Raw genomic sequence first — 14153 nt, forward strand, 5'->3', positions numbered from 1 at the left:
GACTCTTTACTTGGACCCATGAATTAACTAAAAGCAGGAGAAAAGCTTGGCATCCCTGCTTCCATTTTGCATGTGTCTTTGTCTAAGCCATTCACCTTGCAGTCACCTTGGAATCCAAGAAGGACAGAATTGACCTATAACATGTTTACAAGGAGGGATGGAGGAACCTGTCCCAAAGGAAAGGAACATCAGAGCCTCCCCAGGCCAGTGATAACAACTTCTCAGAACCTCCCAAAACAGTGACGGACTGTTAAACTGTCCCCAGTTCTTTGTTTAAACCTATAGCTCATGCCTCTACCCCAAAGATGGCTGAGGATGAACTGAAGTACTGTCTTCCCTTTGTCTGCCCTTCACCATGTCTCTATTTGGCATGTAGGGGTTGGCGGCCAGACCTGACGTGTTGAATCCCAGGAATTCGGACCTGAGGTCTAATACTGGTTTAATCAGTAGACCCATTTTCTTTTCCCTTTTTCTTTATTCTGTACTACTGGGGTTTGAATTCAGGGGTACGCACTTAGGTAAGTGCTCTACCTCTTGAGCTATGCCCTGGTCCTTTAGATTTTTTATTTTTCAAATAGGGTCTTGTGCTTTTGCCCAGGCCAGCCCCGATCTGCAGCCCTCCTACTTTTGCCTCCTGAGTAACTGGTACCACAGGAATACCCCACCACACCTGACTTGCTTTTGAGATAGGGTCTCACTACTACCTTTTTCCCAGGTTGGCTTTAAACTGCACTTCTCCTATCTCTACCTCTCAAGTAGCTGGGATTACAGGCCCATGCCACCACATTAGACCCATTTTCTTGCTGAGCAGACTGTGGCCCAACAGAGGTCTGAGCAAAGGAATGACAGAACCAAATGGGCATTTGGGTGGCCCAGGCCAAGGGTACAACTGGAGACTATCTTAGTCCCTTTTTTGTTGTTACCACAGACTGGGAAAATTATAAAGAATCAGTAACAAGTACGAGATCCCGAGTTCAAATTCCAGTACCACCAAAAAAAAAAAAATCAAGGTTTATTTAGCTCCAGGTTCTGGAGGCTGGGAGGTGTCAGGGTGAATCCTCCCCTTGGAAATGCGTTTTACTGGTGGGAACTGTTCAGGGCCCTAAAGCAGCACAGAGCATCACATACAAGGCATAGAGTAAACTGACTTTTACAACAGACCACTCTCAGTAACTCACTAACCCATTAATTAATCCAGAAAGGGATTAATCCATTCATAGGGTAGAGGCCTTCAAACCTAATCACCTCTTAAAGGCCCTACCTCTTAACACCTCACAACAGGGATTAAATGTCAATCTGAGTTTTGGTGAGGACATTCAAACCATAGCAAAGGCCCATATCCATTATGTCTCTACACAGAAGTAAAAAAATTTAGCAAGTGTTAAATGAAACATATTTTATTCCCTCCTTTTGACAGGAATACTTTCCTAACAACCTAGAAGGCCAGGTACAAATTAGAACTCCAGGCTCCTTGGACCTCTGTGCCAAGGAGGGCTATCCTGCAGATCCTGTGTCCAGCCCTGTGTAGCTACTTCCTGTTCCATCAGTGTGGGAGCCAGCATGCATGAGTAGAGTCCGCACATCCACACTGTCTCCTGAAACAGCTGCTGAGAAGCCGAAAGCTTTGGTCTATAAGATGAGCATCAGGTACTGTAGTTTGCCTGCAGGTGAGATAAACCCAGGGATGAGGCCTATGAAGGCTTTTTCGAAGAGAATTCTGGTTTTCAGAGTTCTAGAGGGGATTGGGCACAGACTCTGGGTGGGCAGCTCTTGTGTCTGCAGAATCCTCACCACGAGAGGAAGGGTGTTAGGTCTGATGGGTCACTCAGGGCTGGGCCAGGGGTAAAGAAGTGTGGAAGCAGGGCTTGAAACCCCTGCATTTGGAACCTAGGAGGCTGGTGCTCCTTCCTGTCCTCACAGTGTCATTAGACATGCAGGCTGAACTAAAATGATTTCATGTCTACAGAGAAATAAGTAAGATGGGGCTAGTAAAACTGAGGGTCTGACCCCTCAGGCTGAAGGAAATCCCCCCCCCCCTTTTTTTTTTGCAGTACTGGGGCTTGAATTCAGGACCTACACCTTGAGCCACTCTACCAGCCCTTTTTTGTGATTGGTTTTTTTCGAGATTGGGTATCTCAAGCTATTTTCGTGGACTGGCTTTAAACCAAAATCCTCCTGATCTCTGCCTCCTGAGTAACTAGGATTACAGGTGTGAGCCACAGGCACCTGCCTGGCTGAAGGAAATCCTTATTAAAGATCAGAAAATGCTTAACTTTTTAATTTTTTCCTTAGCAGTACTGGGGTTTGAACTCAGGGCTTCATGCTCGCTAGGCAGGTGCCCTACTGCTTGAGCCACCTCACCTGCCTGATTTCTTAGCTTTCTAAAGACAATTCATTAAGACCTTCTTCAGTATGTGAACCTTTGTTGGTGATGGGTGTGTAAGAAGCATATGCTGAAGGTCCTTAAAGACAGAGGACAAGTAGACACAGGTCTTTTTTTTTTTTTTAAGCTTTGTATTTTATTTTTTTTTCTTTTTTCTTTTATTATTCATATGTGCATACAAGGCTTGGGTCATTTCACCCCCCTGCCCCCACCCCCTCCCTTACCACCCACTCCGCCCCCTCCCTCTCCCCCCCCCACCCCCTCAATACCCAGCAGAAACTATTTTGCCCTTATTTCTAATTTTGTTGTAGAGAGAGTATAAGCCATAATAGGAAGGAACAAGGGTTTTTGCTGGTTGAGATAAGGATAACTATACAGGGCATTGACTCACATTGATTTCCTGTGCGTGGGTGTTACCTTCTAGGTTAATTCTTTTTGATCTAACCTTTTCTCTAGTTCCTGGTCTCCTTTTCCTATTGGCCTCAGTTGCTTTTAAGGTATCTGCTTTAGTTTCTCTGTGTTAAGGGCAACAAATGCTAGCTAATTTTTTAGGTGTCTTACCTATCCTCACCCCTCCCTTGTGTGCTCTCGCTTTTATCATGTGATCAAAGTCCAATCCCCTTGTTGTGTTTGCCCTTGATCTAATGTCCGCATATGAGGGTAGACACAGGTCTTGATCTGTATCCCCAGTCAAGTCATTTCTAGATCGTTCATTCAATAAATACATATTGGGCTTTTACTATGTGCCTGGCACAGTGGTAAATGCTGGAGCTATAGACATGAGCAAAAGAGGCCAGGTCTCTCCCTCAGGGAGCTCAAAGTGGAGAGGCAGAGGTAGATATCAATCAAACCATGGCACAATAAAACCAGCAACTGTTGGATGGAGGGACCAGGTTGCTAGGGGAGAGGGGAGAGAGAGGGTTTGGTCTAGGAGGATATGGAAGACTCTAGTAGGAAGTAGCATAATTGCTGAGCCTCTGGCAGGTAAGGGTTAACCATGGGCAGGAGAGGGAGAGGTCTAATTCAGGGAATGACTCTCAACGATCTCATGTTTTCACTCATATGTAGAATCTAGGCCTAAAAAATATAGATATGTACATGTATGTATAAATATGACTATAATAAGGGACTGTAAGAGGGAGTGGTGGGGAGAAGGGAGAGGGAAAGAGAAGGAGGGGGACATGGCCATTGTGTCTATGTATGAAGGTGGCACAAGGTAACCCATTGAAAGCTGTTGAAAATAGGGGGAGGGGACATAGGAAAAGAGAGAGCAAGGTAGGGGTTAATCTGATCAAAGTACAATATATGCATGTGTGAAATACCACGGTATTATGCATAATTAATATACACTAATAAAAATTTTTATTTGAAAATAAAAAGTTCCCGTTTCTAAAGATAGGGGAAATGAACTCCTGATCCTCCCATGTCCACAGGAATTTCTGCAAGTTCTTTATGTTCTACATTTGTTTTTGTTGTTAAAAGTTTTTTGTTAAAAAAAAAAAAAGTTTTTTGTTGTTGTTAGTAGAGCTAATACATGAAAAAGTTTTAAAAACAAAGAAACAAGGACATACACAGTGGAATATAAGTTTTCTTTTATCCCAAACTCCAAATAATCTAGTTCTCAGAAGCAACAACTGCCATTTCACTGACGTTCTCCCAGCATTGCTGCATACATGAATAAGGATTGAGTCCATCATTTCAAAATGCAGTAGCAACCCCTTCTTCCTTTTTTACTTTATAATGTGCCTTAGAGATTGTTCCATATTAACACATGTAGAACTGATTTTTGTTGTTGCTGTTTGTTTTTTGAGAAGGGATCTCTCTCACTATGTAGCCCAGACTGGTCTTGAATGAACCTTTTTATTTTGGTGGTTCTGGGTGTTGAACTCGAGGCCTCACACTTGCTAGGCAGACCTCTACCACTTGAGCCATGCCCCCAGCCCTTTTTACTTTACTCTGGTTATTTTTGAGGTAGGTTTCCTGTTTTTGCCCAGGTCTGCCTGAACCACAGCCTCTCTATTTATGACAGGCATGCACCACTTTGTCCAGAACTGTGATCCTCCCAATCTCTGCCTCCCAAGTAGCTGAGCCATGGCGCTGGCCTTGAACAAACTCTTGATCCTCCTGCTCAGCCTCCTGAATGCTGAGAATGCAGATAAGCACCATCATGTCTTTTTTTTTTGCGGTATTAGGGCCTTCATCACCCCAATTTTTTGTGATAGGGTTTTTCGAGATAGGGTCTCATGAACTATTTGCCTGGGCTGGCTTCAAACTGTGATCCTCCTTATCTCTGTGTCCTGAGTAGCTGGGATTACAGGTGTGAGCCACTGGTGCTGGGCCCACAATGCGTATCTTTAGAACTGATCTTTTTTTTGGCGGTACTGGGGTTTGAACTGAGGGCTTTGAGCTTGCTAGGCAGGTGCTCTACCACTTAATCCACTCCTCCAGCCCATATTTCTTAACATTTCAAACACTGTTTGGATGTGCCATGGCCTATCCAGCCTATTGACTTACCAGTGTTGTTTCCAGATCTTTGTATTCTGAGTAATACACAGGGAACATCCTGGTACATTCATCTTTGATTTGTTTTGTTTTTGCAGGGCTGGGGATTGAACCCAGGGCCTCAGGCATGGTAGGCAAGTGTCCTACCACTGAGCCACATCCCTCGCCCCATGGCCCATACATCTTGGTACATACAAAAAACTTCAGGTGTTTTGTTTGTTTTTGCTTTTGCTTTTGCTTTTTAGTGTTAGGTGAGAAAGCTACATCAATACACACAAGACTATTTATACATGTGACACCCAGTAATAAAGCATGCATCTGAGAGAAAAAAAAGTGAAGCTTCCTGTCCAGATGCATTTATTATGATATTGCGGTGTGAATTTGGCTCATGCCTATAATCCTAGCTACTCAAGAGCAAAGATCAGGTGGATCACAGTTCAAAGCCAGCCTAGGCAAATATTTTGTGAGATCCTCTCTTGAAAAAAACCCAACACAAAAAAGGGCTGGTGGAATGGATCAAGTGGTAAGAGTGTGAGGTCCTGAGTTCAAATTCCAGTGCTCCAAAAAAAAAAAATCACTTGAATTTAAAATTTTGACAACAGTGCCAAACAGTTTTCCAAAGATGTTAGCCTGTGTTTTATTTTAAACCCTGTAAAGTTTGCATTCTTCTCTCTAAAATATCCGCTTATTTTTGTCTTCCCCTTAGTCTTAACTAAGAAGATGAGGCAGCAGTTGCTGTGTGGATGCAGTGCTTTGCATGAGTCTAGTTTGTTCCTGGAGCTCCACCCTGAACTCGGTGTGATCTGATCTCTGCTCACTCTAAGCTTGGTCTTGCACCACTTACCACTCCCACCATACTCAACCTGTTCTGGGTACAGCTGACATGAAGGCATGGAATGGGTGCTCTGGCTCAGAGTAGGGTTGGAGAGGAGTCCAGGAGTGTCTTGTGAAAGAAATTGGGTGCCAGGCTGAGTTCCAAAAGGAATAGGGGTTCCCACAGGATATTATATAGGGGTAACATGGCTAAAGTGCCAGGTTGATGTTTTAGGAATGCTGTGGGTTGGATGTGATTTGAGAGTCTGTCCTTAAAAGTTCATGTACTGGAAGCTTGGTCCCCTGTGTGGTGGTAGAACCTTCAAGAGATGGGGCCAAGTGGAAGGTGGTTAGGTTATGTGGGCAGTGCCCTCAGAAGGGATTAATGTAGTTCTTGTGTAACCTATGCAGGTTGTTATAAAAAGAGGGAGCTTGGTCCCTGAGTCTTTCTGGCTTCCTGTCTTCTCACCATATGATCTCTCTTTCTCTCTGTTTATCTCTCTCTTTTTCTCTTCCATAGATACACTTCCACCATGATGCCATCTGCCATCCAAAACTAAGAGCTAAATAAACTTCGTTAAAAAGTACCCAGAGTCAGGTATTTTGTTATAGCAACAGAAAATGGGCTAATCAAAGATCATGTGCTCCTTGTAGGCCTCCTGCCCCTGTTATTCTACCTCTAAGAAGCTTTACTGGAAACCTCCTCAATGCTCAGTCCAATGGACACCCTTCAGTTTGGATCTTACCTGACTTTCTCAAAGATAATTTTACACGGCCTTTTGTACAGTTATTAACCCCTCCCACTTAAAACTGTTCTCCCTTGGTTTATGTGTCTCTACATTCTTGTTTTCCTTCTCCCATTCTGGCTGCCCCTTATGTTGTTGTATCCTTTGCTATCAGGGAAAACTCAAGTCAGAATTGCTCAAAGTATGGTCCTAGCTGATATAAGCTTTTTTCCCTCTTCTTTTTGTCATGACCCATTAGAAGACTATGGGACAAAGCTAGCAGGTAGTATGAACATTTATAAAAGACTGAACATTTGCAGGGGCTAGGCAAGATGGTGCATGTCTATAGTACCAGCACTGAGGAGACTGAGGCAGGAAGATTGTGAGTTTTAGGTCAGCCTGGGCTTAGCTTGTTTGGGGCTAGCCTGAGCTATAGAGCAAGACCCTGTCTCAAAAAACAAGGGCTAGCCGGGCACTGGTGGCACACACCTGTAATCCTAGCTACTCAGGAGGCAGTGATCAGGAAGATCATGGTTCTAAACCAGTGTGGAAAAATAGTTTTCGAGACCTTATCTTGAAAAAACCCATCACAAAAAAGGGCTGATGGAGTGGCGAGTCCCAAGTTCAACCATCACAGATGTCCTCTGTAGAGCTGTTTTTTTTTGGGCAGTAGGGCCTCATGCTTGCTAGGTAGGCACTCTACCACTGAGCCACTCCACCAGCAGATATCCTCTGTAGAGACCTTACACTCAACATATCCAAAATCAGTCAAGACCTTTACACACAGACACACCTCTGGGCTTCACCCCTAAACCTGGGCTTTTTCCTCTCTTCCACTCTTAGGCCAAGGCAGTTGAAGAAACTGGAGACCTGGGCATCCCCTTTGGTACTTAGCTTCCTCCCAGTCCATGACAAATACAGCTAAAATTCTCAAATCACTACTATTTTATTTGGCGGTACTGCAGCTTGAACTCAGGGCCTCCTGCTTCGTAGGCAGGCACTCTACTGCTTGAGCCATGCCCTAGCTTTTTTTTTTGCTTTAGCTGTTTTTCAGGTAGGGTCTTGAATGTTTGCTCCAGGGCAAGCCTCAAACCTTGATCTTCCTAACTGTGCTTCCTATGCAGCTGAGATTACAGGTGTGTACCACTTCCTGCAGCTTATTGATTAAGATGGGATCTCTGTTTGCCCATGCTGGCCTCCAACTGTGATCCTTCTAAACTCTGGTTCCCAAGCAGCTAGGATTACAGGTATAAGTGCCTGGCTCCACCCCCTTTCTGCATTATAGTCACTTGTGCTGGATGAGGCCCTTGGGCCAACACCTGCTGTGCATATGCTTTTCCATGTTACAGGCGCTAGAAGGCCAAAGCATTCCCAGACTCCTTTGGAGTTAGGGCTTTAACAATTAGACATATTAGCATGAGGGTTAAAAAGTGAAAGCAGGCAGAAGTGTACTAGACAGTTATGGCTGTTTTGTGTGTGTGTGTGTTTGTGTGTGCGTGCAGGTTTTTTTTTTTTTTTTTTGTAAATATGCTTACACATTGCTTAAGCATGAGGGAGTCCCAAGAAATGTGTCACTAGGTCATACACTGAGCATCATAAACTGTACTCTCATCAACTAAGACAGCTGTGATGTCACTGGGTGATACAATCTAATGGGTCCACCTTGGTATTTATGTGGTCATTATTTGGCATGTCGGTATTACGAAGACACTAGTGCAGCCTGGCCTTGTGGACGCAGGGATAGGTCTCAGCATCTCACCATCATGCAGCGGGACTGCCATTGTCTGTCTGATCCCTGCATCCTGTCCTTGGGTGATGGCTTCAGCAGTGTCCTTCTATTTTACCTTCCAGTGGTGACCTCTGGGCTCTTGTCTTCCCAAGTAAGAGTTAGTATCCCATGGTGGGTTAGTTCTTTGGTGTTCTAGGGTCAGGAATACCCAGTGGAGGACCCATCACTTTCTTCAGTACCCACAGAGGTTTGTATTCACACCTGGACTGATACATTGAGGCCCATTAGGTTCCTAAATTGGCCATGCCTCCTTCCACTAGAGTTGTTTGGCCAACTTATTACTGTCACCATCCCTAAACCCCTCCTTCCACGCTCTCTCAACTAACCTCCCTATAAATTGTTCCCAAACCTTTTCCATGGCAAGTTATCCCTCGCCACAGACTGGACCCATTTTCCTTGTTCAACAGGGGTTTCATCTTGCAATTTTTTTTTTTTTTTGTACTGGGGATTGAACCAGGCCTTCCACATGCTAAGCAGGTGCTCTATCACTTGAGCCATACCCTGCAGGCCCTTTTGTATTTTCTTTTTGAGATAGGGTCTCCCTAACTTTGCCCAGGCTGGCCTGGAACTTGAGATGCAACTACCTCTGCCTCCCTAGTAGCTGGGATCACAGGCTTGTGCCACCACAGCCAGCTGTTTCTTCCAATGCATTATCATAGGCTATGATTATATATTTGTGAGTCTAGAATAAAGGGTGCAGGGACTTGACTGTCCTTGCTCACTGCTGCTTAGAGGACCACGTAGTGTTCACGCTTCACATACATATGTTGAAAACCGAATGGAGGGCTGATGGCAGGCCCTGAAACAAAATCTCCCTTCTTAGATATGGATGCCGGTCCTTCATCACCTTTTCTTCACCCTTCCTTTAACCACATCTGTGACTCTCACTATGTGTTGTCTGTACTGCTATTTCTCCTGCTTGGCTACCTCTTCCCTCTTCCCCTGGCTCTTACTCATCTTGTGGGTTGTCTCTTCTAGGACACGCTTTGCTTCAGACATTTCTAGTGTTGTTTTTTTTTCCCAAAACAAATGCCTTAAATTCTTTATGTTCTTGGAGGAATTGCTTGCTTTGTTAGCTGTCTGTATCTCCCACCACAGTGTTCTGTTATTCATGGCAGCCATGCAGAGCCCCTTGCAGGGGCCTGGCTCAGATGGCCTCAGGATTTGTAGATGTTGATCAATCAGCTAGGGAGCCAGCCTCAGTCTGGGGCCTTCTGCACACTCTCTAGGAGCCCATCCACAGTAAGGAATTGTAACTTGGGGGCAGCTGAACACAGAGAGGAAGCTGGGGGAGGTGTGTCTGCTCCAGCCTCAGGATCGCCTGGCAGGAGGCCCTGGAGAGGATCCTGTGGGGGGATGGGCAGGGAAATATTTCTTCCTTCGCTGCTTGGGAGAGTGGGGGAGGAGCAGGAGAGGGAAGGCTCCTTCCATGGAGGTGCCTTGGCACACAGCCTGCTGGAAGGGGGGTGGCAAGTACAGTGAAAGCAGCTTTCTCCCAGCAGGCCGCAGGCCTTCAGCCCTGCCAGAGGGAGGGAATCCACTGGTGGCTGGGGGACAAGGAAGATGGGAGGGAGGAACCTAGGAAAGGTAGGTCTGGTTGCTTTGGGACAAAGTAAGGAGAGGGGCTGATCTGGATCTGAAAGGCATGAATCCAAAGACCCTACTAGGCGCCAACTCCAGATCACCAAATCAAAGACTCAATACATTGGCAACTTTTAACTCTCAGGACCAGACCATCTGAAGGACCAGAACAAAGGGTGTATCTAGTGTGGGCAGAACACTGGACCCTATTCTGCCCACAGGCCCAATCTTGGCCTCTGGCGTGGTCTAATTGGAATGGTGGTGCGGGCCTGTAATCCAGCATTCAGGAGGTCAAGGTGTGAGGATTTCAAGTTTCAGGTCAGCTAGCAAGAGACCCTAGCTCAAAAAAAAAAAAAAAAAAAAAAAAAAAAAAAATCCAACAACTGGAGTTTTAACAGTGAGTTAAGTGACTGCAATGCACTGAGTTTAGCTAGCAACTCCAGAGGGCCTGGCACAACACAGTAGGTGCTAAATGCTGCCTGCTGGGGAGGGAGAAGTATTTGCAGGGTAAACAAATGGTGTATAGGGAAGTACAGTAAACTAGGAACTGTGTAACTGCATTTAACACTTCAGAAGGAAACAGAGCACTGTTAGCAATACAAAAGATAAATATTTATTCAGAACAAAACTTTTAATAATTTTACATTCTAAGCCACAGGAAATAGCAAAAACATATAGCAAAGGATAGACAAAAACTAAAAGAAAAGCAGTGTACTGTCTTTTCTACTTGAACTTGATAACACTTGGTTGACCCAGGCCGTCTCCCTTGGCCTATTTCCCAAGTACATTTTAGAGTTAACAGCTCATACATAATTCGAGGTTAGACCGCGTTTCTCCTGGGAGTCGGAGGACTCCAGCAGTGCTTCCCTCAGGGCTCCTAGCTAGATAAGAGGTCAAGGTACAATTTGTAAATCTTTGCTAGGCTTCTTTACTCAGGGGCACTTCATTTCTCACTGGTAGCAGTGAATGGGGAAGGGGAGGGCCTCCAGAGGACCTGGCACATTTAATTCAGATGCAGTACCCCAGGGAGCAGTGACTGCACTCTGGAGTTTTTCCAGGGGCCCTTCCTGGGCTCCCAAGTGTTCAGAAGCCCTTGCTGAACCTTCTCTTTCTGCTGCCTCCCCCATGACTTCTCAGCACTGCTCTGGGCTCCTTAAGGGGGAGGGATCAGACTTTCTGGGCCCTCAAGTGTTGAGGAAATTGTTGTGAAGTGTGAGAGGTAGTGGGGTGAGCACCGGGTTTGGGGTCAGGGGACTCTACTATGGACTGGCTCTGGCACCAGACAGCTGTGTGACCTTGACCCAGTCTTTTAAACTCTCTGGGTCTGTTACATCTGCTGGAAACCAAGAGATTGGCATAAACCACCTTTCAAGGTCCTTACCAGCAGGAACAGATTCTAGATTCCATGATTCCAGGAAGAGTGGCTTCTGAGCCACAAGAAGAGCTGTCACAAAGTCCAAGCATTTTTATGCCATAAGAGAGGCCCGTGGCCACCATTCAGAGCTTATTCATCGGATTTATATACACTTCCAACAACACTGGTTTCACAAATTCTCAGACCACGTAGATTAGAAGCAGCAAATTAAAGGGGGACGGGGAAGAGCTGCAAAGGTAGACACTCGGACAGAAGCCACAGTCAACAATGCTTCCAATTCAACAAACACTGATGGAGTGCCTACCACGTGTCAGGCCCGCACCTGGAGCTGGGGCTGGGGCGCGAAGATAAGCAAGGCAGCCCAATGGGTGAAAATCCGGGAAGAAGACAAGGTATGGGAAGAAGGGGTGGGTAGTAAAAACTACGAAGGAAAAAAAAAAATCAAACCAAAAAGTCAAATATAAAAACGAAAAATTAAAAAAGGGAGAGGCGACGTGTTCTGCACTCTACAGTGCTGGAGGGGTAGTCCTTACTGGTGAAGAGCCACCTATTCAGAACAGGCTGAAATGGAGTAAACTCGGTTCAAGAAGGCATAGACAGATGTCTCTGGTAGGTTTTAAAAAGATCTCCTTCAAAAACGATAAAAAATGGTTTAAAAAAAAGTTTTGGCACTTAAGAGGGGTAAGCTGGCTGTGTGTTCACCCTGGCTGGCAGGCAGGCAGGAGTGCGGGCCGGTGGGGCGGGTGTTCAGTGCCCAGCCACTCCGGTTAGCTGAGCTGCCACCGAATTGTGAACTGCTTTGGGACACTGGGCAAAGGCGTGTCCTCGCTTGCCGCAGAGGTTGCACACGATGCCCTTCCGGCAATAAGGGCTCAGGTGCCCCTCTTCCCCGCACCTGAAACACCTGTCCTGCGTGCAGCTGCCGCTCATGTGGGTCCGGGAACCACATTTAAAGCACGTCTTGGGCTGCCCCTTGTACCAGCTGTAGCCCCGCTCGGCCCCCAGGAAGAAGGCGCCCGGCAGGTGCCTGACCCCACCCTCCCCCTGGCGCAGCTCGATCTCGCACTTGTACTCCCCGGTCCAGATCCCAAACCTGTCGGTCACTTTCACGGGCACGGCCAGCACGTCGCAGTGGCGCTTGAGCCAGGTCACGATGTCCTCCACGTCCACAGTCTCGTTCCGGAAGAGGATGAAGAGCGTCTTCAGGCTGGACTTGCTCCGCCCCAGTACCACAAAATTGTCCCAGCAGTCCTCCTGCTCGCGCTTCTCCTCGTACACGCGGAGGAACAGGGCCAGCTTCTCGGCGGAGCGGAAGCTCACGTCGAACTCGCGGCTGCCGGGGATCTGGATGACCGCGTAGATGTCGCTCGGGTCCATGCCGATGGAGCGCAGGATGAGCGCGCCCACCACGAAGTCCCGCGTCGGGCAGGCGCCCTCGTCACCCTGGAAACAGATGCGCACGAGGAAGCGACCCTTACCCGGGCCCGTCGCCGCCGCTGCCGCCACCTGCTCGTCCTGCAGGGGCCGCTCGGCCGCGTCCTCCGGCGCGCCGGGTCTGGCGGGGTTGGCCATGGCCGCCGCTGCCTCGGCCTTCTTCCTCCGGCCCGGCTCGGCGGTGCCTTTCTTCTTACGAGAGTCCACCGCTTCGCCCGCCGGCTCTCTCCGACGGCCCTTCGGGTCCCCGCGGCCGGCCGGGGGGAAATCGCCGAGTGCCGGCGTTGCCAAGGCCGCGGGGACGCCCAGCCCACTTCCCGCGCTGGCTTCTTCGTCCCGCCGCCGCGGCTCGCGGAAGTCGCCTTTCTTTTCGGCCAGGTTCTTCACCACCTGGGCCCAGCCCAGCTTCTCGCGCGGGCCCTCGGCCTCCTCGCCCCGGGCCGCGGGCCGTGCGGGGGGTAGGAGCTGCGGCTGGGCCCGCTTCCTCTCCTCCTCCGCGCCGCTGCCGGTGGCCATTTTACCTCCTTCCCAGCATCCTCCACTCGCTCCCGCAGCCAAAGGGCGCCCATGGCGCGCGCCCGCCCGCTTGGGGCTGCGGGGGCTTGGGGGGTGGGCGTGTGTGCGCGCGGGTTTTCTCTGAAATCCGACGCCTCTCTCGCGGGCCCCGGCGGGAGCGTGGACTGCGGCTCTCGTCGAGCGCTGCCCGCCGCCGCCCCTCCCCGCCCCGTCCTCCCCGGTCTCCGGGATCTGCGTTCCCAACGCCAGCCCTCGGTCATTTCCTCCAAGTCGCCGCTAACGGCCGCAGCCCGAAGGCGGGACAGAGTTCGGGGAGATCGCACTTTTTTTTTTTTTTTTTTTTTAGTGCCTTTTGTATTTAAAAACAAACAAAAAAAAGTTGCACTTGGCGCTGTTCTTCCAAAGCGCACCACAGTGCACTATGTCCCACTCCCAGCCTTGGATTGTGAACACTTTCCAAACATGCAGAAAAGCTGGAAGAATTTTACTGAATGTTTTTACCATCAGCTTTTAGCCATTTAAACTTTTTAAAATCATGAACATTTTACTATGCCTAATCCCACTACACCCCTCTCCATGCATTTTGTTCTTACTTTTTGATACATTCCAAGTAAGTCATGTTGCTTTAAGTTTTAAAAAAAATGTATCGTACTCGTGATGACGACGATAATGTATTGAGTACTTTCTTAGTGGGCCTTGCAGCGCTAAGCAACGTGCTAGGCTTTATGACATGAAATCTTCAAACAAACAAACAAAACGCCCATGCTGTATTCATACAAATAAAGGGATAGGAGTCTGGAGACAGGTTACACATCACATGGCAGTCCCCTGTGTAGGTAGCTTCTATTTTTTAACCACTCTGCTTCTGACGTAGTGGATCAAGAACTACTTGCGTCAGACTCTACAGGAAACCGTGTGACTATACAGGTTCCCTGGCTAAAGTTAGCCATGATCAACGCCTCTATTTCCCCCTTGTCTGTCTGGTTTAACGCCACCTCTTGTAGGTTCCCTCCCCCAGCCCTCCAGTCCTCAGTA

General features: G+C 47.7%; 1 protein-coding gene across 1 annotated transcript; it reads right to left on the reverse strand.

Annotated features, from left to right (window-relative positions):
• Positions 1-10383: 10383 nt before the first annotated feature.
• Positions 10384-14143, reverse strand: Zcchc3 (zinc finger CCHC-type containing 3). The gene has a single exon (XM_020164580.2). It carries the CDS (start codon positions 13116-13118, stop codon positions 11916-11918), a length of 1203 nt encoding a protein of 400 aa, XP_020020169.1. The 5' UTR covers positions 13119-14143; the 3' UTR covers positions 10384-11915.
• Positions 14144-14153: the final 10 nt, after the last annotated feature.

This window comes from Castor canadensis, chromosome 5 (genome assembly GCF_047511655.1).
Source record: "Castor canadensis chromosome 5, mCasCan1.hap1v2, whole genome shotgun sequence".
Lineage (NCBI taxonomy): Eukaryota > Metazoa > Chordata > Mammalia > Rodentia > Castoridae > Castor > Castor canadensis.

What these genes read in the sequence shown, in the direction of transcription:
- Zcchc3 (XM_020164580.2), bottom strand. Translation starts at nt 13,118, where the DNA reads ATGGCCACCGGCAGCGGCGCGGAGGAGGAGAGGAAGCGGGCCCAGCCG.